The following is a 24,624-nucleotide window of genomic DNA, read 5'->3' as shown; positions in this document are numbered from 1 at the left end:
GCCACAGCAGTGATCATCGCCCCGAAGCAAAGCTCAGGGGTTTATATAAGACTCTGACGTTCATCTCCTTCACTGGCTTTTCTCCACTCTCCAAAGTTATGTAGGGAGACGTCCCTTCCACCTGTTAGTCCGGCAGGTCCCCGGGCCCGGGAGCACAGCTCTGGACCCAGGCCACCACGGTGTGTGTCACAGGCTTGTTCACAGCGTGTCTTTGAGCAGCTGAAGAGCTGGGCCGCGTGCAGTGGGGACCTTCGTGCTGGAAAGCGAGGCAGTGGTATAAAGAGGGAGAAGCTGTCCCAGCTGTGCTAGTCCCTCCTGGCACCAGGCTCGGGCCTTTCCCATGCCCCTGAGGCCAACTGTGAAGATTCACAATCCTGTCCCACTACTCACCAGCCAGCCACCCACCCTCCTTGGGCCTCCACTTCCACATCTGCGAAATGGAGTCCTGGCACCTGAGCCCACAGTTCTCACACATATTAAATAATGTCACTTACAGCGGCACCTAGCTGGCTCTTCAAGCTCCTTCCCTGCCTGCCTCTTGGCCCCCAACACCTACACCCTAACCGACCACCAGGCTAACGGCCAGGGGGCAGGGGCTGAAGCATTCAGTGGGGCCCAGAGCAACTCCATAGGCGATGGCAAGCATACTGCAGCTGGTGGGGCAGCTGGGAGAATGGAGGCTCTTGACCAGCAGCACCCGCCTGGGTAAAGGGTCAGTGGGGCGGACTGCCTCGGTAGAAAACCCACTGATAATCACGGTGTGGCCGCACTGCAGACAGGAAGGGAGTGAGGACAAATAAATGAACACAAGTTTTCTGCGTGTCTTTGTCAGTTGGTTTCATTTTGTTTGGAACACTAAAGATTTATTTTCAAACAGCACACAGACGGTCTGCAGGGCAGGGCCAGGCCAGGCCGATGTCTGGGCCCTGAGGTCTCTGGAGAGACCCAACCCCACCCACAGCAGCTGCCAGGAAAAAGAGGACCCTTGCCCGGGCTGCTCAGCCGAAGCTTCAGGCAAGCGTGGTGGCTCAGCAGCCCCCAGGCCCCGCCCTGCGGCCAGGCACACATGCGAGCACAGTGTGGGGGCGGGAGAGACCGGGGTGGCCGGGAACCTAACTAGGGGAACACAGCAGCTTCAGGAACACTGGTGATTCCACTGGACTTGCCGAAAACAGGCTCTTTGGAAAACAACCTAATCTTTGGGAGAAAACCTCTTGACTTAGGTCTCTCCTCTCAATTTCCCTTTTCTTTTCAAAAGTTTAAAAACAAAATCAGGAAAAAAAAAAAAAAAAGCCCACACATTTTTTGGGAAAAGGTGTTCACACGCCCAGAGAGCTGCACCAGCTGCTGCCCTCACTGAACCCGCTCGGTGAAGTTCTCCGGAAAGACGCCCCGGCATTTCTCCAGCTCCTTGTGCTGGTTCCAGTCACTCTCCTTCACGCCCATGAGCCAGCCTTCATCCTGAGAGTGAAGCGGAGCACCCAGGTCACACAGGGAAGGGGACAGAGGGCACTCAAACCCTGCAGGGCATGGGTCACACTGGAGACCTGCTGGGAGAATATCCCCTCATTCTTGCTGATCATTTCCTCCAGCCTATCACACCCACCTGAAAGAATGCCTCCTCCAGGCAGCATTCCCTGCTACCCCAGACTCAAACCAGCTCAGGCTAGGAGCCATCTGCCTTTCATTTAACAGGTGGATTTAACTCTGGCATTTGGGCGAGTCCTCCTCTCTCTAGAAAGGCAGCCTAACTGCTGCACTGGTCTGAATGTATCTGAACACCCTCAATCCCAGGCCAGGAGCTTCCCACTGTCTGGTGCCAACAGAGCACATCAGCTGCTCTTCCAAACTTCTACAGACCCAGAAATTTCTGGTGAGCATTGACCAGTTAAAGTTTCTCAAGTGACTCAAGGCCACCCCCTCAAGCCCTTTACCACACACCTGGCCTTTGCTTTCAAAGACCCCCTCACAGGGATCACCTGCCCAAGCCCTGACAAGGTCCCTAGCCCCAGACTCTGACCCCTGGGCCCACAGGAGCCATACATCCTGCCCAAGGTGGAGGCCATCACTGACCCCACTAAGCCTGGGATCTCCCTCGGTCTTTGTTATGTCATGGCCTACCTGTCACAGAGCCTATGTATGTTCTCTGACCCATGTCCACCCACCCACATGACTCCCACTGCAAGCTGGGGGCCAGGATTCTGCTTCTTAAAATCCCACCCAGTCCAGGGCTAGCCCTGGGAGGACATGAGTGGAGAGCCGGGAGTTGAGGGGAATTGGCAGGTTTAGCACTGGGCATAGGAAATCCTTATTAAACCTCCTAGCCCTTGTGGCCTCAGTCGATACCTATTACACTCGAGTCTCAGCACCCACAGTGAGCTCCTGCTAAGAACCCACAGTTACCCAAAGCAAGGAGCCTGTGGGAATTTAGGAGGGCAGTCCCTACTCTGTGCCAGCCCCAGCCTCCACTAGGAGCTCACTCTGAGATCGACTAACGAGGAGAAGCCACCGCAGGGAAAGGTATCTGGCCTGGGAAGCAGCTGGGGGCACAGCTGGGGGTGTTTGGGGGTTCTGCGGGAAACCACACACTGTCCCTGTGGGCAGGGGGCAAGGCCAGCCTGGAAGAGGCAGCCCAGCATGAGGCTGACGAGAGGACACCTCACCGGCTCGCTGCTGGGCCAAAGGTTTCACGGAGAGGTGGCCAGGGATCCTGTCCTAGGAGGGGAAGGAGACTTTAAGGGTAGGGGAGGAGGAGGGGAGAAAGACAACTTGATGCAAAAACCTGAGAGAAAGGCAGAGCCAAGGGAGGAAGCCAGAAGGAAAGCTGACAGCCCGAGGAAATGGACAGAGGGGACATGAAGACCCAGGGAAATGTGACAGCACGGGAGGAGACACCAAAGGGAAGGGAGAGACAAGGGAGAGAGGTGAAGGGAGGGGGAAATGAGCGAGGGGAGAAGAGAAAAAGAAAGGGGGGGGGGGTGGTGAGCAGCTGCACACTGATGTGTCTCTGCTGCCCCCTGCTGGCCACTCCTGCCCCTTACCTGCTCCTCAGGGTTCTGGAAGGGGATCACCAGCACCACGTCACCAGCCTTGAGCTGCAGCTCATCCGTGTCGGTGGCCACATAGTCATGCTGGGCCTGCACCTGCAGAGGTTGGGGGAGAGCTCAACACCCCATCCTCCGAGGCCTCTGGTCCCACCTGCAACCTAGCTCAGAGCACCAGTCCTTGTGGCGGCTTCAGTGTGCCCTGGAAACATGGTGACTGGAAGCAAGGGAAAGCAAAAGGACCAGGGCTCAAGATGCCACCTCGCAGACTGGGTAGCAGGGGTAGTGGGGGCAGGGGAACTTTGGGCAAACCCATGTAGCGTCCTAGCTCAGTGCCCTCGTCTATAAAAGGGCACTGTTGGGTCAGATGATGGCAGAGGCTGTGGGGTCAGCTGGCCAAGGCTTACCTTGAACATGAACCCCGGGGGCAGGTCCAAGCGTCCTGCCCCGCTGCCACCCTCCACGGTGCCGTTCACAGTTGCTGAGAAGGTCTCTACCACCACCGCAGGGAGAGAGCTCTGGGGAGAGGAAGCACAGTCAGCATGGGCAGGAAGCTGGTCCCAAGAGGGCAGGGGCCACAGGGGCAAGGAAAAGGGAGGGTCCCTGTGACCGATGCCAGACTGGTCTGCCTCCGGGTTCCTCAATAGGAACTGTAACCTGGACCAGCACAGAGCAAGGAGCATAGGCAAGACACAGGGCTGGGGAGCCACGAACGGGAGGGCAGGTGGACAGCAGAAAAGAAAAGACAGGGCCTTGGCCCCTGTCATCTTACGGAGGCCGCTTCACTTGCTGCTGTCTCCCCGGGCTCCTGGGCTCCAGCCGCAGGTTGGGTCCCACCCGCCACCTCCGAGGCCTCTGCTGGCTGCAATATAAATGCCGGCATGGGGTCAGACACAGGACAGACACTGTAACCAGGACAAGGAAGGGGGGCATGGAGGGCAGTACCCCAAGTGGTATCTAGAGCTCGCCAGTGCTGCTGTGTGGTACAGGGAGCCCCTGGAGGAAAGGCCAGCTTCCTGCCCCGGGAAACAGCTGGAGAAGCAGCTAGAGAAGGTGCTGGCAGCACAGAGATGCCAACTGACCTGCCACATAAGCCCTTGGGTGCCACCAAGACCCTCCCTCACAGGCCCTGCTCTCTACGCCCAAGACCTGGCCAACTCTCAGCTTCTTCCCACCTGCCTGGCCTGGTGGTTGAGCCAGTAGACCCCACACTTGGGGACAACAGTAAGCACCTGTCCCAGCCCCAACAACCCAGGGCAGGCCAAGCAAACCCCAAGAAGGGGGCAGCACAGAGCTGGGCACCATGGTGGGGGCCTAGCCAAGACAGAGTGGACACTGCCCAGCCTCAGTCAGGCTGACCTGGGTCAACACTCACACTCAGCCAGTTCCAAGCTCTGGGAACAATCACTCAAGCTTCCTAGCCCCCACCTTCCTCGTCTGTAAAAGGAGGAAATGTCTAGGTTAGGGAGAAAATTAAATGAGAAAATTCTGGAAAGTGCCTGCCATAGGTCAGTAGATGCTCTGACCACACCTCCCTCCATCTGCGGGAGGACTAAGTTGGGAGGCTGGGGTTGGCAAGGAGAAGAAGGGCCCATCTGGCCTGAATCACTGCAACCAGGAGTGACCACCCCCATCCTGGGGCCTCCTGGCCCATGGCCCTGGCCTCACCCTCAGGCCCAGAGGCCTTGTCCATCCTGTGCCCCCTCCTTGGGGCTCTTCCTCACTGCTACACCCCCAGAGACTGGGGACAGGTGGAGGCTGGCAGGTGGACACTTACTTGGGCAGGCCCCGGCTCGGCTGTCTGGCTGGGCCAGGCCACAGCAAAGGTGCCCTCGGCAGCGCTGGGCTCCCTGGAAGGCAGGCTGCCAGCTGGACTCTCTGTGGGCTAGTGATGGGCCACCAGGGAGAATAGGGTGGTGGGGGGAGGGGGGACACCAGGGAGGAGAGGTTTTGGGCAAGGGCACGAGACAAGAGAAGAGAGTTGTGAGCAGCCCAGTGTTGGCAGAAGGGAGACTGGGTACCTGTGGCAGGCAGCCTGGCCCAGCAGGGGACAGACATGGAACCCGTAAAGAGAAAACCACACCCACTTCCTTGCTCCCAGCACTGCCAAGGGGACGAGCAGGTGCAAACAAGCCGCACACAGTTCAGCACCCGCCAAAACCCACTTATCAAGGTGGCTGCCCACACCAGGCTTTCTCTGGCCTCCCCCAGAGTCAGGTTATGTGGTGCCTTGGAGCTGGCGAGAGACTGTGCTACCAGCATTTCCACACCCGCTGCCCCTGATCCTGCAGAAGCCGCACTGTGTTTGCTAATGATGTCCCATGCCCTCCCTGAGCCGCATGCCCGAGCCACCCAGTGATGATGACGCCCACCCAACAGACCTGCTCACACGAGGACACCTGGCCTCACCCTGTTCATCCTGTATCTCAAGCCACCCTCCCTCTCCCCTCTGTCCCAGCAGCTACCTGATGCCACTGCCCTGTAGGGCCCCCACAGATAGACAACTCCTTAAGGACAAAGACCCTCCACCCCAAGGCCCCCCTCACAGGCCCCAGCCCAGCAGGAGGACAACACATCCCTCCCAGGCAACTGCTCACAGACCCTGACCCTCTTCTCCAGCTAAGCTGAGGAGCCCCTTCCCCAGCCAGCAGGGCTTGGCTGAGAGAAGCTTCTCCACAGACGGGAAGCCGTGGGACAGCTGGAGACAAGCAGTGGCTGCCCGCTCCCTGTGCGCACAAGCACTGGCCTGTGCGGGCATGTGCAGGCACCTGTGATAAGGCCAGGGCAGGACCAGACACACATAGAGAGCAGCAGCCCCTCCCCCCGGGGTGGGCACAGAGCCAACACGCTTACCTCCCAGAGGTCCCATGGAATTGACTACACGCAGCAGAGGGAGAAGGAGAGAGTTAGTACAGAGGTTAGTCGGGGAGAGGGGGGAAGCTGTCCCCAGTGGCCCCCAACCCAGGTCCCTACAGCTCAGCAGGGACAGGGCAGCATAGAACCAGGCTCCTGGGTCTCCAGAGCGTCGAGTCCTGGATGCCAGCCAAGGGGCGGAGACCCCAGGCCAGCGAGCACCCAGACGTGGGTCTGCTGCAAGGAGAGGGAAGGACGCTGACAGGGGCCCTAAGTTACCGAGTGAGTGTTCAGTTGACCCTCCTCTTGAGGGCCTTCTCCCTGACCTGTGTGTGCTCCTACCCTCCTCCTGCTCAAGGCTGAAGGAGATGACAAGAGCTGGGGGCCAGGGGAAGGGCAGTGAGTGTGAAGAGAGCCTGTTGACCCCACAACCCCAAAGGCCTGGCTCAGATGGGCACACATGGCCAGACCTGAGCCCATCACCCAGCGCCCCATAGATCCATGGGCCCACAGGTGCTGGTAGACTCAGACCAACCTGACCAGAGGGTGTGGGTGCCTTCACAGGGCTCGCCACAGGTGGGAGGGGGTCAAAGTCCAGGTCCAGCAGACTGGCCTGCTCCGAGAAAGGCCCCGGGGCCTCAAACTTGGCAGCAGTGGCAGAGGAGAAAGGCAGTTAGTGACCGGCTGGGAGCATTCCATGGGGTACACATGGTAGGTGCACACACTCACAGACACCTCCACCTCACACACAAAGGAGCACAGCCTGTGCACAACCCTGGCATGAGCTCCTCGCACACAAAAACAGCACCCACCCCCACCTAGGACACCAGCAACAGACCCACCAGGGCAGCCATCCACCAGCACCAGCCCCAACTCTGTCCTGCAGGCCCAGACGGTCTCCCAGCCCCTGCTCCTCCTCTCTGCTCCCCACATCCTCGGGCTCTCCCAGCCTCCCCACCCCCACCCCAGAAGCAGCACAGTCCACCACCCTGGGCTGGACAAGACCACACACACTCCCTCTAACTGAGAGGGGGCCCCTAGGACAGACCCTGGCCAACTGTCGCTACCCCTAGACAGACAGGTCATCTGCAGGGATACCCACCTGCCCATCGGCTCCTCAGAGTGAAGACAGGGCTGAGCCAGAGCACACTGACTAGGAGCCCAATCTTAAGTGTGGGTTCCCCAACACTAGCAGCACCTGTGCTCAAACTACAGGCCCTACCCCCAGCCACCCCCAGAGACTCCTATTCAGGGGGCCTGAGTGCAGCCTAGGAATATGCTTGTAATAGGATACGGTGTTCACACTGAGAAGCTGGGCCAGACAACGGAGGGAGAGCTGCCCTTGAGGAGGTTAGGCTGGGTCAGGAGGGGCCTGCTCAAGGGCAGGGACACACAGGGTTGCCCTTTGGGGGTCAAGGAACACTTTGCCTGAGAAAAAAGGGCCCTGGCTTGGCCCTGGGTCCTCCTGCCCTACTTCATGCATGCCAGGAGGGCCAGCCCAGCTTCCCATGTCTACTCGGTCTTGATGGTGCCCAGTGCCGAGAGAAGCACCTTCCTGCCTGTGGCCACCTGAAGTCTTCCATCAACAAGGACCCAAGGTTTTGGTCCTAGGGAGACGGTCTCCCCAGAAAGACCTTCACACCTGAGTTGTGGCCTACCGGGAAAGATCCAAGACTCTCAATTCTGAGAATCCAAAGTACCAGCTGTCCCACAGCTCGGAGGATAAGGCATCCACTCTGGGCCAAGCCACAGACAGAGAGCCCAGGCCAAGTGGTCTCACTTCCTCAACATGGGTCCCGATCTTCAAGCCTCTGCCTTAGGCTCACCCCCAGCCACTAATTTTCCTTAGGTTAGTCCATATCTAATGGGCCAGGGCTGGGGCGGGTGGAGGGAGGGGGTGTCACTGCTCTGACCCCCAAACCCTGCCCTCTCTAAGCTAGAGAGTGCTCAAGACTCCATGAGTGCATGGTTTTAGGTGTCCTCCCACTTGCTGACAGCAGCATTTCCCTCCCCCAGGTAGCCCCAGCACCAGCCCCTTGTCAGAAATCCATTAAGCCCAGACAGCTGCCCTCTCATGCTCCAAGGGGACAAGGCGCCAGGCCAAAGGCAGACCACATCCTCCTGCCCTACCTCCCAGCTGGCCAGCTTCCCCCTCATGGAGGATCAGAACTGTCCTTTGGTGTAGGGACACAGGCTACTCACCTGAGCCCCGCAGAGCAGCCCTGTTAGCACAGCCTAACAGCCCACCCCAGCCCCAGGCAACAGCACCCACGGTGTATGCATCCCCTCCCCCAGAACAAAGATCTGGCTCCCTGGAGTGGGCAGATAGGGTAGCAAGGCAGGCATGCAGTGAGCGTGAGAACAGAGAGGCCGACAGACTCGGTACAGGCAGTCTGGCTCCAGGGCGGGCCCGTGGGTTCCTCCCTGTTAAATGGGGACAACAACCCCCTCCCGGAGTGTAGATGAAAACCCAACAAGTTCCCGTAGATAAAGGGCTGGCGCCATTCCCCACTGAGTGTTTACTAGCACTCTGCATCCTCCTGTCTCCGCCGAGCACAGTGCCAGGGTGAAGACCTACTCTGGCATTCCAGCAGCACATTGCCCGAGACGCTGTGCCACCAGATTTCCTCACGGCTCAGGAGCACCCCTGGACCAGCGCAGGCCATCTAGAAGGGAGCTCGCCTGCCTCCCAGGGCCCTGAGCCAGGGTGTCACCCACCTGCCCAGTAGCCACACTGTATTGAAAGTTCCTAGTCCTAACTTGGAGTCTTCCTGCTGGGGCTTAAGGCCCACTCTCCCCAGGCTCCTCTGAGCAGAGACCACTGTCCTCAATTGTCAACTGGCTCTCCCTCCATACTTACACTCTCTGGCCCTGCAGGTATCTGAGCTTGGGCAAGGGAGCCTTCGGGGGCAGAGCACAGAGGCCCTGGGCAGAGCAACTCTATGGCAGTGCTCCGGGGCAGGGGACCACAACCTAGGATTAGCCAGCCTGCACCACAAGTGAGGACCCTAGTGGGAAGGGCCTTGGCTGTAAGGCCTACAGACAAGACTCAGAGGGGTGAGCCCAGTGTGGCCTCTGCAAACTGATCTGACATGTGCAGCCCACTCCCGTGCCACCACAGTGACCTTCTGTCCATCTGGGCATGACATACCTTCTCAGGGCACTTATGAGCAGCAGCCCTGCTCTACAGTCCAAGCACCATCCCACCTCCAAAGCCAGTCAGCAGCTCTGGGAGCTAAAGTCTAGGTGCCTTGGCCAGATATACCAGGGTCTTCCCAACTGTGTTCTCGCTGCCTCCTCTTACTGCCATACTGCAGCACTCTGCAGACACACTGAACTTCCAGAAGTTTCTGAGCCCATGTCTTACCCTCCTGGCCTATACACATGCTGCTTTCTCTAGGTAAAGCAATGAGTCTGCTTACAGCCACCTGGCAAATATCACCCGCTCCAGGAAGCCTTCCCTGATTGCCTGAGTCCTCCCCCACCTCCCACTCTGCCCTTTGGCCATCGCAACAGCCAGAAGGCTGACACGAAGCCACAAGGAAGCCACTACTGAGCTGACCAGCTCCATAAGAACCACCCACCTGTGTCCCCATAGGTGGCCACAGTACATGCTCAGAGATGGATGAGGGAGCATGGATGGAGGGATGGATGAATGAGCAAGGGGGAGGCTCTGGGCCAACCTCTAGGGCCAGATTCTGGCTCTTGAGGCAGAGGCGCAGGGCATGGGATGAAGGAAGAAGGCCATGCACATCCCGAGAGAGCAAGAGAGAGCTGGGCCGCGGTGGCCGCGGCTGACCTGGGAGGGGGTGGTCACGCTGATCTCAGGGACAAACGTGTCATCAAACAGGCTGAGGATCTGCTCCTGCTTGACCTCCTTGGACGGGGTGTGTTTGGGAGGCGGAGGGACTGGTGGCCCTTTCCGGAGCTGTGGGTCCGCGGGTGAGGGGCCGCACGGGGAGGCCCAGCAGAGCGTGGGGGGCAGGGCGGGGCAGACAGACAGAGACAAAGCCACAGTTAGTCACACCCCAGGCTGTGGCCCCACCCAGGCAACTGAAGGAGACAAGAAGCCAGAGGAATCACTGCTGCCCAAGGCACAGACACCAGAATTACAGGACCCCCCCCAGAGGGAGATTGAGGCAAGAGGTCCAGAAACAATGTATAGAGAGAGAGGAAGAGAGGAGGGGATGATGGGGGAGGAAGTGAAAAGAGAGAGACAGGGAGAGGACAGAAAGGAAAGGAGAGAAAAGGGAGAGCGTGCAAGCTGCCTGGCCGCCACTAGAAAAAAACTGGGCTGACACCCAGCTGAGTGAGACACAGCAGAGAGGAGTAGATAAGACAGCCTCCCTCCCAGCCTGGGCTCTGCACCCTCCCTGGACCCTCCCTGCACCTCCTGCCCAAGGAGCTTTGACTCGCCTGTCCCCTGTGGCAGAGCGGGAGCCAGCGCCTGGCAGAGGGGGACCTCAGGCAGGGAAGGAAACCCCCCAAGCCTCGGTTTCCTCAGATGTTGAGCTGGGCTGGGCCTCACAGAGTGGTTATGAGGACTGAATGGATGAAAATGTAGAATGCACTGGCACAGTGTCAGGCCCAGAGCAAGTGCTATTCAAGTGTGGGCTCTTGTCACACTCTTAACGTGGTTATCCTAATCAGCTGCGGGGCGGGCGATGACCCACCACCAAGAGGGCTGCTGCCAGGAACTGATGGTAGGAGAAGGCTGACAGCTCAAACAGAGCTCCTGGCGAGCTCCTGGGGACATGGCTAAAACCTGGAGAAACTGGCAGGGGTGGGGGCCAGGCTAGGCTGGGCAGGGGCCTTCAGGAAGCTCATGGCAAGTCCCTTTGGCTACTGCACACCCCTGACTGAGCGTGAGCCCATTCCCTTGCTGACCCTGTAAAGGTCCTGCATGGCCCCACACCTAGAGAGAAGGAAGGTGAGGAGGAGGGAAAGCAGCCACCTCTACAGATCTCGGTGCCCTGGGGCTGAGGGCCCTGGGAGCCCTTAAGGAAAGGAGGAGGAGGAAGTCAGCAGTCCCAAGGGTTAGGGAGAAAGGGAAGGAGAGGATGCTGTGGGGGCTGAGGGAGAGACACAGTCACAGGTGCTCCTGAGAGAAGGCAGGGCTCCCTCACTGAGGGGAGCCCAGGCCAGTGTTGGGGACGGAAGACTGGGAAGGAGGGGGACACCGGGAATGCAGAAGGAAAACGAGGAAGGGGAGGAGGAGACAGGGTGCCTACCTGAGATGGGGACTTGGGGAGGGATGCCCCGGCTGTGGCCGAGCTAGGCGGCTCAGGCTCGTGGTTGACTCTGATCTCTGGGGTGGCAGCCGGGGAGCCTTCTGGCGGAGGCGAAGGGCTCTTGTTCCCTTTTGCAGGGGCGTTGTCACTGTGGAGGTAAGACCAGAGAGGAAGCTTACAAGGGAGGTCACCGCTTACAAGAGGCAATGTAGGAATCCATAGGTGTGCATGGGTTGGGATGTGTACCCCAGGGATCCCTATGTGAAAACATGTGTCCGTGTGGGCATGTGTGTCCACCAATGTGTGAAAAGGAGGGGGTATGTTTGTCCACACAGATTTGCTGTGAAAATGTAATGTCCACGTGTGCGTGAGTGTATGTTCACATGCTTACATGGGAGAAATGCATGTGCACGCGTATCAGAGTGGGGGGAAGTGAAGGGGCGTGGGCACAGGGCCTGCCTCGGAGACAGTGACAGCCCCAGGCAGAACTCCAAGCTGGAGGTCTTCAGCCCCCAGGGAAACCACCTCACAGGCCGCTGCCAGGCTCCATGAGGGAGCCCTGCTCCACAGCACAAGAAAGCCAAACATCCTAGAGGCAAATGAGTCTCATCCCACACGTCACGCAGCAGCCCCAGTGCCCAGCGTGGGCCCCACTCCTCAGCCAGCTCCCCAAGGCCTCGGCTGGCCTCCCTGCCTGTCCACCCACTCACACCAGGACACCAACCACTGCCCCGTTCCCAGGGTCCACACTGCCCACCACTCCACACCCACACTGCCATCACCATCTCCACACCTTTGCCCCCCCCCAGGCCCTTTGGGGGAAAACAGAAGAAGCCAACCAGAGGCACTGCCAGAGTGGCTGCTGGGGATGAGAAGGGGAGGTCTCCCAGCCATATGTTCAGGATAGAACAGAGAACAAGGGCAAACGGTGTGCATCACCAGCCACTCTCACCAGCCACTCGGGTGCGAGGGGGCAGAAAACAAAACGTGTATTTGTCCTTGCATTAGGAAGCTCTAGACCCGCCCTGATGCAGAAGAGCCACTGGCCACAGGCAGCTATTTGAATTCATATTCAAATTAAGTGAAATTAACAGTTCAGCGCTCAGTGGCCCTGGCCGCATTTCAAGGGCTCACCAGCCTCTCGGAGGTGCATATCTATCGTACAGGGCAGCTCTGGAAGGCTACAAAGAAGCTAGCGACCACATCACCTGGGGAGCAGGGGGCTAGATGATGGGACAGGTGACAGGTGTGAGGGACATCATCATCTCGCCTCATCTCTCGTCAATTTGTGTTTCATGGGAATGTATTTGCCTCCTTAAAGCATGTATAGTAACACAGTACACACACACACACGCGCGCGCACACACACACACACACGCGCGCGCGCACACACACACACACTCACACGGGCGCACAATTTTTAAAAAACCCCGCCTGCTACCAGAGCCCTTCCCCTGAGGCTCACCAGGCCTCCTTTCTGGCTACATTCCCCCATTAACCTCCTGGTCTGGGCCACAGCCTGGTGGACACACTGTGGTACAGAGAGGAATAGACTCAGCTGAGCTCTGGCCATGTGCCCCCCTTGCTCCCACCCAACAGCCCCCAAGCCCTCTGCCCCCACAACACACAGAGGACACAGCGCAGCCTGCCGCCCTGCCGGCCCCCTCCCATAGCACCGCACACGGGAGGACAGGTTAGGGGTTAGTGGTACCCTCCGAGAAGGGCTCTAGGTGCATGCACGGGGCCGGATGGCCAGGGTGCTGGCCTCGGACACCCCCACAAGACAGCACTCGGTGCTGGTACCTGTTCTTCTTTCTGAGCAGCCGGGAGAGCAGTTTAGTTTTCTTTCTGTGGGAACGGACGGGACGCAGAGGCCTTCATTTCGGTCATGAATCATACCTGATTCAAGGCTGGCTGGCCTGTTCCCTTCCCTCATCAGCAAGCCCTGTGCTCAGAGGAGTGCCACAGAGGCAAGCCTCCCCTAATACTCAAAGACCATGAAGAGGGCCTGACCTTGCCCTCAGAACCCCATGGCCCGGTCCTGGGGACCCTACTGGCCTCGGCCTGCTTCCAGGTGTCCTGGGACAAGGCTGAAAAAATGAGCAAAAGGAGCAGCCCCAAAATAGAGCATGATAAGCTGGGGGAGACTACCAGCCACCCACTCGGCCTGTGATTCAGCACCCAGGGGCTCTAGGGGCCCACAGTGCCAGGAGGGAGCGGGTGGGGTGGGAGGGCCACTGGCCGGTGTGGGGGCTGTGAGAGGAGGCAACCAGGCACAAAATGGGCCACCGTGGTCAAGGAGGTTCGCAAAGTTCCCCATGCTCAGAGCAGCCTTCTCCCACAGGAAGCACGGATCCGGCCACCCAGGCCAGCTGCTGCTCGCCACCCTCCTCACCCATCCTGACCCTCCCACTGTGACTCAGAGGCCAGGCGGGAGCAGAGCAGGGACCTGGGAAATGGCCTTCTGGCCTTTATCCCCACCCCCTCCTGGCCCGGATGCAGTCCTTTGCCTCAGCCCCCCTCAGTCACACGCGTCTGGTCTTATTTTCGGGGAGAAGAGAGCAGCAACACCCACTACCTTCTCAGTCCTGGGGTATCTCCCAGTGACCTCAGGCACAGATATATTCACCAGTTTTACGGACAGGACAGTGAGGTTCGTCCATGCTCACCACACTGTGTTGCCACAGGTGCAAGCCAGAAAGGAAGGGAAAACCCCAGACTCGCTACTGTTTCCTCTGAGCCGCAGCAGGAGGGCAAGGCACTTCCCCCCTCCCTCATGGCTTCCCCTCAGGAAGCAGGAATCTCCTGGCCGCTGGAGGGGCTCGGAGAGGCGGGCCGGGCTGAAGACTGCAATAAGGATGCGTTTGTGGGTATGTAGAATCCCTCTCCAGGGACTCGCCCTTTCCCAGGAGCAGGAGAGGGGAAAGGTGGCGCTGCCTCCCAGCTCTAGGAGGAAGGCTCACCTCCCAGGTGGCTCTGCACCAGCACTGAATCATTTAGTTCCTGGGCCTCCCCTCCAGAGCCACACAGCATCACTGGCTACTCCGACTCCACCAGTGGGAGAGGCAGGCCCAGGCTCAGGGCATACACAGACTGCCCAGGAGTGCTCTTTCCCAATGGGACATGCAGGAAGGACGTGGCATCAAGCCTCGCCCTGGTCCGGCAGGAATGAGCCACCCAGGACCACACCTCCCCCCAGCCATCTGCAGCCGGACCGCAGTGCGTGTCACACACCTGGGCTGGGCCTTGACTGTGAAGGTGTTGCTCCCGTGCTGCTTCTCCAGGCTGACCAGCACATCGTTGAGGCTCTCGTTGAGCTGCAGGAGGAACAGCAGGCAGGTGGGCAGTGCCTCTGGGGCCACCAAACAGGCCCACTGTCCCCAGTCACATCCCTGCTTCTCCCACACCCTGGCCCCTTCCTGGCACCCCTGTCCCTGACCAGGAATAAGCTTTCCTTACTATATCAGTCGGAACTGGGAAACACACACCAAACCCAGAAAACCAAAGGGGGAAAATGGAGGAAATGGGCTCCATGGCTAAATCATTACTGTTTCGGAGGACTGTCTTTTCTTTCGACTCATAGAAATTTCCTAAAATGCCTCACACAGCATGTACTGTTTTTAAATGTTTTTAATTGTTTTTGCAAACTAACTTCAGATTCTAACTGCTAAGGTCATTTTGCCAAGATGTTTCCAGGCCACATTATGACTGCCAGAGATTTCACCAAAAGCATAGGCAAGATAAGAGGTTTATCCTGTATATAAAGAACATTCTCACTACTGAGAAAATTTCCTTCTTTTGCTTTGGCCACCAGGAAACTCAGAACTATATTTTCTTCCTACTTTATATAAATGTTTCCTTTCCTCAAATGCCTTTTTCTGTTTGTTTGTTTGAATTTTTCATAAGTTGTCTCAAATCTTTAAAGGGAGGAAGGAAAAGAAAGGGAAGACCTAAAAGGCAGGAAACCATGGTCAGGGTGGTGACTCAGGAGAGGCCCCAAGATGCTTTTTCTCCTCCCACCCTGGGCCTGGAATCCACTACCATCACTTTGTTCCTCTGGGGCCAAGAGACAGAGTCAAACCTGCTGACAGCATAGAGGGAAGGGCTGCCAACACTGAGTTTCTCCAACCTGCTTTGCAAGTTTAATTGCCAGTTAAGTTAAAATGAACATAGCACAACATAAAAATTTAAGCTAATCAGACCCCTTCTTATACCAGATTCTGGCAGATTAAACAGACATGTTTCAATGCCTTAAGAAAGATGAGAGAAAAACTGAGAAAATTCCAGTACTTTATTATTTGCCTATCAACTGGGAGAGGGTGCCACCATTCTCTGTCTCTGAGCTCGCTGGGTCAATATTGACAGCTGGAGAGGGGCTGGCTCTGTCCAGGCAGGAGGATTGGACTGGGGACTGGAAGGAGACAGGGGCTAGGCCTAGGGGTCCTGCTCACAGCCTCTCAAGCACAACGGCTGGGCCTGGACACTCTAAGAATGGAGAGCTCCTGGAGGGCAGGGGTAGGTGGTTCCTTGCCAGGGCCCAGAGGTGGCGCTGTGGTCACTAGTGTGCAGCAAGCCCCAGCGCCAGAAAGAGGGCACTTGACCAGCCCCTTGTAAGCCTCTGCCCCTGGTCCTGGCACCAGAGCACAGCCCAAGGCCTGAAGTACACAGGGGTCACCAGGACCTACCTTACTCATCTCCTTGTGGAAGTTCTCCTCCAGGCCCGCAATGCTCTGAAATGTGTTCACATAGAAACCTACACGGCTGCGGGAGGGAGGGAGGGAAGCAAAAGGGCGAAGTGAACACACAGATCAGTGCAGACAGCCCAGGAGAGCCGCACCTCCCAGAGACCCAAACCATGGGAAGTCATGGGGCCCAGTGGACAAACACAGGAAGATACTGCCTGAAGCCTCAGGAGGGAGGCCAAGGCTCAGCCCCACGACCTCCTGGGACTTACCTGTTCCACAGGGATGGCAGCTCTTCCTGCAGATCCACATTCATCTCCTCAAACACTTTCTGGGCTTTGATGAGCTCCTCCTCTGCCTGAGGGGGGGGACTGGTCATTCCCCTCTGCTGGGCCTCAGTCCCAGCCAGCCCAGGCCAGGCCAAGCCCACCCCCAAGACCTGCTCCCCCTAACCTCCCACCCAACACATTAGGACCAGGGCTCTGGGCAAGATGGGGTTAAACCAGATGAGGACACTCAAGGGGACTTCCCCATGCGGCCCCTCTTGGGGCACCTGCCTCCAGGTCTGCTCCAGGAAGGGGAAAGGAGAGCAGCCCATTAGGCCCACGTGGGCCCGAAGAGAGATGAGAAGTGAACAGGGCACTCCAAGAAAGCTCAAGAAAGATCAAGACAAGGGGCCCAGGGGCTGGGGCCCAGGAAGGAGGCAGAGGCAGACCCCAGATCAAGCCCAGCAGGGATTCTGCCCACTTACCTGTAGCCCCCTCTCAGGCCAAGCATCAACCTGCTGCCCAGCTCCCTTGGCCTTGCCCTTGCTGTCCCTGCCTGAGTGCCCCTTTCTCAAAGCAGGTCCTACTCTGCCTCAGCCACCTCCCTGTAGGATGTGGCAGCAGTATTTCCTATCTCTCCTCCTCTCTCCTGTGACCCGTCCCCACCAGCTGGAGGCCAGAGGCAGCAGCTCAGGCACATCCAGGAAAGGCGGCGGAAAGATGGGGGAGAGGGCAGGGCCGGGGAGGAGGGAGCTAGGCTGCTGGGCAGGGTGCCTGTGCTCATCCCCAAAGCCTTCACCCTTCCAGGGGCAGGCCCAGTGCCCTCCAGGCCTGCTCATGCCCACCATCAGGTGGCGCTAAGGCCCCATCCCACAGCCAAAGACTGTAGGGAATAAGGCAGCAGGCTGAAGCTGAGGGAAGGGTAGGAGTGAGTCACAGACCCTGGGCAGAGAAGAAGCTCTGCTAGCTCATTTGGAAGGGGCTGCTGGAAACAGTGACTCAGGGGGGTGACTTGGATTCAGGGTCTGAGTCACAACCCAGGAACGTGGCAGGCCCCTCCCCGGAGAACACTTCCCTTACATTCTCAGGCCCTCTGGCAAAGGCAAGCCAACTGGCCAGAACGCCAAACTGCCACAAAGCACACAATTTCCACAGCCCACCCAGCTGTCCCATCCAGCTTCAGGCACCAGCCCCAGTCAGCCCAGCCTCAGTGACATGGGTAGGGGCAGGAGGAGAGAGAGGCCACCTTCCTCCTGACTACAATTACCTTCAGGTTATCAGAACTTGCTAGAAGGAACATAAGTTCCACACCTAACTTTTTAAAATCTAATTTAAAAATTAAAGGTAGAGGAGGGGGGAAAAAAATAAGAAAGAAAAGAAATGACTGTTTGAACATGCATGCCTGGTGCAGCTCCCACAGAAGATCAGATCCAGAGGGCCTTCCCTGCCTTACCCCACGGGCATCCTGGTACCTGATTGGAGGCCACTAACATGAGTCTATAACCCCTAGAACGAATGACTCCCACAGGGGTAACCAGTGCCGGCACTGTCACACACCCCTCCGACCCAGCTGCCGAGGGTCTGGCTCAAGGCCCGTGTTCCCCAGGAACCTGCCTTGGTCTGGCCCCCATACCCCCAGAGACCACCTCAACATGAGGATTCAGCGACCTCCCCAAATGCTGGTCATAACGCCTCAGATGAACATCCATGACAATGATGATGACAGTGGCACAGCAGCCCACGTGGGTAGCCCAAACCCTATTCACACACCCAGCGATGCTACAAAGAACAGGGTGCCTCTATTTTAGTGTTCCTGGAACTCAGGGCCTGTGTCTGTTATTCCCTTTGGGTCTCATTCCTCATATTCGGGCTGTTTCAGAAGCACTTGGGGTGGCAGGAAGTTGGGGGAGAGCTGTCCATTGTTGGGGAGGCTTTGCAGCCGCAACGGCTCAACTAGATGCAGATGGACACACGGAGCAGCCACAACAGGCCACTGACCAGACTGCAGGGCACCGGGGTCCTGCAGGCAGGTTTGAGGGGACTGTGGCCAGTGTGGAGAGCAGCTCAGAATGAGCCCACAGGGTATATGGTGCTGGTCAGCTTGAGAGAGCACAGCTTCATCAGGTCACACTCCCTCCCCAAAGTCAGGTTAACCAACAGGACAGTCTCAGGACCCCAGTGCCCCAGCTCACAGTCAGCCAGCTGCCCATGGGAACTCGGAAGGCTCCTCTGCTTCCAGCCAGGCATAAGGCAGGGTGGGGGCAGAAAGAGGATATGCTCAAATAAAAATTGGGTCCAAATGGAAAAGCCAATTTGGCCGAAAGGCCAAACATCTGCAGTCCAACATCCAAAAATGAGATCATGTGTGTTAGCCTCCCTAGTGGCTCCCCTGAGGTAGGGGTGTGGGGCCCTCCCAGCAGGATCCCCCATCCACACCCATCTCAGGAGCCCCAAATCAAACCATAGGCACTACCCCCAAGCCCCTTCTGTCCCTGTTTCTCAGGGACAACAAAAATTTTCACCTGGTCTCCCACGAAACCCATTTCAGGGAAAATTATGCAGACACCCTGGCACTGGGTCAGTGGCCCCTTCTCCCTCCAGCCAGAAGTCCTGAACTCTACAGGTCAGGCTGGTGCTCCAGCCCCAACTCTTCTCCACTTCCCATGGACCATCTCCCCCAGACTGTGGAGATCCAGGTTACCCCAGCCTCAGGGTGGGACTGTCACCAACTCCAAAGTCAGCCCATAACTTTAGCCTAAAAGAAATCAGGCAGCAAGTCAGGTAAGAAATTGGGCCGTGATCCCATGCTGAGCCCAGAGCTCTCCACATCACAGGCATTCAACACATGTGGGTTGAAGATGATGAAATCAGGAAATGGCCCAGAAAACATGGGGCAGCTGCCCAAAGAGAAACCCAACCTTGTGGGTCAGGGCTCCATGGCCCATCCCCACCTCAGGACCATGAAGGGGTATTGGAGTCCTGTCAGTTTCACTGGAGAGGAAACCATGAGGCAACCTCTCCTAGGGTGTATATAGTGGTCCTCGGACACAATGAGCTCACGCAGACCCCAGCCCATCCCAAGGACAGAGGGCTAAGAAGAGTGAAGTACTGTCAGAGTATTAGGACCAGTCAGGAGTTTTGTACAAAGACCCTCCTCCAAGAAGCCCACCAGAACCACTGTGGTGCATAGTTTGCCCTTCATGGAACTCCTAACGGGCAGACCATTTAGGCCCCAGGTCTCAGCATCCCAGCCACACTTGAAGAGCCCTGCCAGGGCTCCCCATCCAGGAGCATCATGAGGGTCCACAGGTCCCAAGGGTCCCTTTGAGCTGGGGATTTTGCCTCTCTGGACAGATTTGTCTCTTTGGTAAATTCTGGATAGCTTCCAGCTTTTATGAGGCTCAAAAAATCATACATGTCAGGACAGGAGACCTCAGGGAGGACAAATGGCTCAGAGGCTTTCCTGTGTTCCCAGAGGCTAGGATTTCACAAAGTCCCAAGACTACCAGAGACCTGGGCACGAAGCAATAGACTGGGGCCCAACGCAGGTTAACCAGAGCCCCAAGCCCCTCTCAGCAAACCCCCGACCCCCGCCACATTTGACCTCAGGTCTCATCTAAATCAGGTGCTCTCTCTGTAGAGGCATTTAAAAACGGCCCTGACCCCCAACCCAGGAGAGTGACTGAGCCCTCCCCCGCCCTGGGCAGCGCAAGACAGGTGCCCAGCGCCAAGGACAGGACAACAGACCAGAAGGCGCCAGCACGTGCAAGGTTAGAAGCCAGTGTCACCTGATTTCGGAGCAGGTTAGTTTGAGCTACGAGATGAGCCTGCAGTTTGCCTTGGCACCACTGGGGGGCAGCTTTCTCAAGCAGCGAGACAGGCTGGGGGTGGGGGAGGGGAGGTCAAGGCAAAGGAGAGTGGAGAAACAGGAGGGAGATGGGGAGAGAGAAACAAAGACACAGATATTAAACACCAAGTCCAAACGTCCCAAATGCAGTGACAGACAAGCCGGCCACCCCTCCAGGGGTCCAGCCCCCCAGCAGGTAAGATCCCTTGAGGCTAAAAGAATTAAGGGGAGCCCTGGGGAAGGGGCAGAGAAAGGGGTGAACTCCAACTGCAAAGCAAAATGTGAGAATCGTTAGCAGGGGCTCAGCAAGCTTGTTCCTGCCCCAGGGTGGACTGGGGAGGGGATCCACCCTCAGCCCCTCACTTGTGGACAGTGTGACCAGCTCGAGCCCTGTGCCCTCAGGCTTGTTCCAGCGGAGACAGGGTCAGTCGGCTCCCATGACAGAATTCCACTCAAAGCACGCCAGGTCGGGAGGGGCCGCTCCAGTGAAACCCAAGCCAGGCCTGTTCTCATCCTGGAAAGTGGCTTCAGAGCAGGGCGGAGGGCCCAGGGCCCAGGGCAAGCACCATAGGATGGGCAGGGTGGGCCCTCTCCCAGGTGCTCATAAGTGTTTTTCCCTCACCTGCCGTGGGCCCAGCAGCATCCCCTACCACACTCACTACCTGGGACTAGTCACCAGCTGTAAACCCATCTGTGAGTGGGGGGATGATTCCTGCCCCAGGGGAGCAGTGAGACCCAACAGTGCAAAGGGGTGAGGTGAATACGGCCCAGGAAGAAGGCCCCTCCAGGGTACTTGGATTCTCCCCCCTCTAGATTCTCCCCCAGCCCTGCCCTCCAGCCCTTACCTTGGCAATTTTGGCTTCATCCTTCTTTTTGGCGGTTTGGAGGGACTCGTAATGGTGCCGGGCACTGTCATAGTCCACCAGCTTCCGCCCGCGCTTGGCAATACGTGACTGGAGGACAGACAGCGGTTGGGTGGGGGGAGGGTTGCTGAACAGGGCCTGGCACCCACACTAGGATGCTGACCCAGGCTGGGCTCAGAGAAACTGGGCTGTGGGCACTGGGAACTGGATGGAGCCAAAAGGTGCAGGGCAATCGATCCCAAGCTCAAAAGTGCATCTAATGCATTCTTGACTCGCTTGCTCCAACATTTCTGGAGGCAAAGAGCTCACCCCTTCAAGGCAGCCTATGACCGTCCTTATCCAGAGGTCAAACCACTGCCTTCAATATCCAGATACTTTTGCCAGTACCCACCAGCCAGCCATGTGTCAACAAGCCTCCTCTCTGCCGGACCCCAGGCTTCTCTACTCCCAGGCTAGCACCACTGCCTCCCTCCTGCCCTCCCCATAAGGCATCTTGAGGAGCCCAAGGCATCTGCACTGGGTGCCATGGGGGCCAACAAGGCCCAACCCCCAGGGGATCAGGTCTAGCACAACCACCACCAAGTGGCCTCAACACCTCTGCTTCCACCCAGGGCCCAACGGCCACAGTGGAGGGTACCTATTCCCGTGCTCAGGCCTCACCTCCCCTTATATACTTCCTACAACCTTATAGTTGCTCCACAATGACATGGTCAAACAGACATATGTGCATCATAGGGTCTCTTCCCATAGTCTGGAGACCCAAAAGGCCTCAGCTCAGAAACGCCCAGGTCTGGGGGCCGGTGGGCTGGCCTCAGAGGGAAGGATGAATTGCCTGGTGAGAGAGGTGCCTGCCTTCAGGGCAGGGTCACCTCAGTGCCTGCCTCCCCTGCACAGGCTACCCGGCCAGAGCAGGACAGACCTACAAAGGGTGCCTCTCACCTTGATGTCAGGGAACTGGCCCAGGTATGTGTCCATGGTCAGCAGCGCCTGGTCCACCAGCTTCTGGTGGTAATCCAGCCAGAGGAGGTCATTGTTCTGAAGGAGGTGAGGGCTCATAAGAATATGGCCAGGGGAGCTAGGCCATGCCCAGTCCCCCGCTCTCTCCTCCCAGAGACCTGGGGTTCACAGCCCAGAAGCTTCTCAGAACCTCAGGTAAAATGGGGGTAGTAACTCCTGCCCAACAGCCTCTTCCAGGGCCACTGTAAGGAACAGATAAGCCCAGAGCTGGGAGGGTCGGGGAGGGGAGGTGATTTGCCCAAGGGCACATAGCATGTGAATGCCCGAAGACCAGAAGGGCTTGCCCCAAGCATCAGGCAGGGCGGGATGAGTCTAGGGCTGAAACCAGAGGGCCCTTTGGGAAGGACGGAGGTGCCTCACACTCACCTCAGCTATCTTGTTGGCTTCATCCCTGCCAGGCCAGTCGGGCTCGTACACCTCCTGCAGACATTCATTCAGTTTCTTGGAGGCCTCGTGCATGGCTGTGGGGCAGAAGGGCCGTGCTGCAGCCAGGGCCATGGGGGGACGAAGACAGGGGCCGGGGCGGGACACAGAGGGTCGCCCTTGCCCCTAATTCTGAAGGCCCAGGAAGTATGTGGGTCCCCACTGCCAGCACTTACCCCTCCACCACAAACCCTGGTCCCCGTCCCAGCTCTGCCCCCATCAGCTTCATGTGGCAAAGGCCCCTCAGTGTCCCACGAAGCCCATCTACTCAGACCAGGTCCTCTCCTGCCCCTTACCCTTGACTGAGGCCAGGTAGGTCCGGAGATCCTTCTGCAGTCGAGTGCCCTCAGTCTGCAAAGAGAAAGATAAGGCCAGGGTGAGGGCCTGGGGCACACGCTGTGCCTCACCCTGTTCTTCCTACACTCCCATGTGGAGAAACGCAGGCTGCAGATGATGGCCGCCCCAGATCAGCTGTCCTCATCGGGTCACTGGCAGGACTGGAGAAGACAAGACCTGTGCATAGTTCCTGGGCACAACCTGGCCCAGAGCACCCCTCCGAGCACAGCAGCTCACTCCTCTCTGGATGCAAATGCGTACGGAGCATCCCATGCTCCTCATCCCCACCCCTGCCTTGGAGCCCTGAGCGCCATGGGATATTCCTCCTGGTTTGGCAGCACCTATCTCTACCGGGTAATCTTCTCAGTCCTGTAAGGAAGGCAGGAAAGTGGAGACCCTGCCACCCCAAATAAGGCACAGGCTGAATGATACAAATGACACAGCACCCATGTATAGTGGGACTGGCGTATGTCCCAGGCGTGCCCTCGACAACCACAGACCAGGGGACCAATGAGCACAGAACAGGGGAGTGGAACACCCAACACCCTGCCCCAAAAGCTTAGGCCAGCAGGCTCCCACTGTCTCATGCCAGGGACGGAGGATGGCCCTGGAGGTAGACTCTAGAAGGTGGAAGGGAATGGCTTAGCCAGGCTGCACAGAGTAGGGAGTGGGGGTCATGCCCATGACTCTCAGGACACTGGCCCAGCCAAGGGAGGATATGGGATGTAAGAGGAAAAGATTGGCCAGGGGACTGGGCCAGACAGGGAAGGCCCTGAGCTGGGGAGGCAGCCCCAGGGACTTGCTGAGACAGCAGGACAAGCAGAGACGACACACCCATAGGCAAAGCCTCTAGTTCCTCTGGATTATCAATTCCACACAAAACTGAGCTCAGGTGAGGGGGGGGGGAAAGGCTGAGCTAACAGATGAGGTATGGGAGCACCAAGAGTGAGATGCTGGAGCTTCCAGAAGTCATGTACAAAGGGGTAAAGAGCACACTGGTTTTGAGGTTATGAAGACCCACCCAACTCTGGCGGTCACTGGACATATAGCCCTAAGCAAGTGACCAAACCTCTCTGAGCCTCAGTCTCTTCCTCTGTTAGCTGGGATGAATGACCCCTGCCTGGCAGACCACAGGCTGATGCATGCTCAGGAAGAACAGCACAAGTGAGCCAGGCCAGGCCCCTAGCCTTGAAAGCCCGCTGCAGGAGATGGGCCTTATGCTGAGGATGGTGATACGGGGCAGTGGGGGGACAGGAGGAGAGAGGGCTTCTGCAGGGCCAAGGACAGTAGTGCCAGAGGCTGGCTTCTGCAGGGGAAGAGCACCCTCCTGGAGTGTCCCTGCCTGAGGCTCTCACATCTCGGCAAACCCCCTGCCCTGGTAGAGCACTAGGCAGACACAGACCCGGCAAGATGCCATAGTCCCCCTCCTGGCCTGTGGTGCCTCTACAGGAGGTGAAAGGTGGTCTCCATGGCAAGCAGGGGCATAACAGCCTCCTGGACACACCCTAGGCACCCTCAAACCTCTCCTGCACCTGCCTCCCCACCCCCTGGGAAGAGGCTCTCCCTCCTCATAGGCAGGTCCTGCTCTTCCTCTCCTTGTGTCCTCAGAGTGTCACACAGCAGTGGTCCAGTGGGGCTGGCTCTTGCCCTGTACTCGTCTCCATAGCATCATTGTCCCTGCCTGACCACTGAGGGAGCTGAGAGGTTCGGTGACCTGCCCAGTGCTACGCAGACTGGTAGAACCAGTGAGTAACCCCACAGCCTGGGCACTCAGGCCCCAAAGGCAGCGGCCTGCTTATTATGATGAAGGCTTCCAGAAGACAGAGAGGTTTCATGCAGGGACAGTTCCAGGGCAGCACATAAGATGTACAATGTGGCCGCAGGGGGGCGGTACGGGGGCGGGGTGGGGGGGAACAAGGGGTGGTGAAAAGGAAAAGAAAAACCCTCTCCAAAATTCCATCAATCCCCACAGACCACAGACTAGCCTCTAGAACCCTAGCCCCCCATAATTCTGAGGAACTTCAAAGCTTGTGGCCTGCTGATTAAAGATAAAGGAAGAAAC

At 57.9% G+C, this 24,624-nt stretch overlaps 1 protein-coding gene across 22 annotated transcripts in view; it reads right to left on the bottom strand.

Annotated features, from left to right (window-relative positions):
• Positions 1–820: 820 nt before the first annotated feature.
• Positions 821–24,624, bottom strand: part of BIN1 (bridging integrator 1) — a 54,070-nt gene continuing 30,266 nt past the window's right edge. For 2 of the 22 annotated variants that reach the window (XM_004777814.3, XM_045066456.1), the window contains exons 3-13: positions 22,523–22,577; positions 22,170–22,264; positions 21,726–21,821; positions 20,769–20,876; positions 16,083–16,168; positions 15,814–15,889; positions 14,363–14,445; positions 11,129–11,276; positions 3,452–3,562; positions 3,042–3,143; positions 821–1,461 (exon numbers count right to left, since the gene is read on the bottom strand). In XM_004777814.3, coding sequence (XP_004777871.1) covers positions 1,354–1,461; positions 3,042–3,143; positions 3,452–3,562; positions 11,129–11,276; positions 14,363–14,445; positions 15,814–15,889; positions 16,083–16,168; positions 20,769–20,876; positions 21,726–21,821; positions 22,170–22,264; positions 22,523–22,577 — 1,068 coding nt within the window. In that variant the 3' untranslated portion in view covers positions 821–1,353. Of the gene's footprint in view, positions 1,462–3,041; positions 3,144–3,451; positions 3,563–3,816; positions 3,907–4,821; positions 4,930–5,897; positions 5,922–6,432; positions 6,541–9,696; positions 9,826–11,128; positions 11,277–12,931; positions 12,977–14,362; positions 14,446–15,813; positions 15,890–16,082; positions 16,169–19,864; positions 19,958–20,768; positions 20,877–21,725; positions 21,822–22,169; positions 22,265–22,522; positions 22,578–24,624 lie in introns of all 22 variants that reach the window. The other 20 variants (XM_004777797.3, XM_004777798.3, XM_045066448.1 and 17 more) reach the window with 20 other exon arrangements.

Source organism: Mustela putorius, unplaced genomic scaffold (genome assembly GCF_011764305.1).
Source record: "Mustela putorius furo isolate JIRA1106 unplaced genomic scaffold, ASM1176430v1.1 tig00003867_pilon_pilon_pilon, whole genome shotgun sequence".
Lineage (NCBI taxonomy): Eukaryota > Metazoa > Chordata > Mammalia > Carnivora > Mustelidae > Mustela > Mustela putorius.
This window is presented reverse-complemented; position numbering and strand designations above follow the sequence as displayed.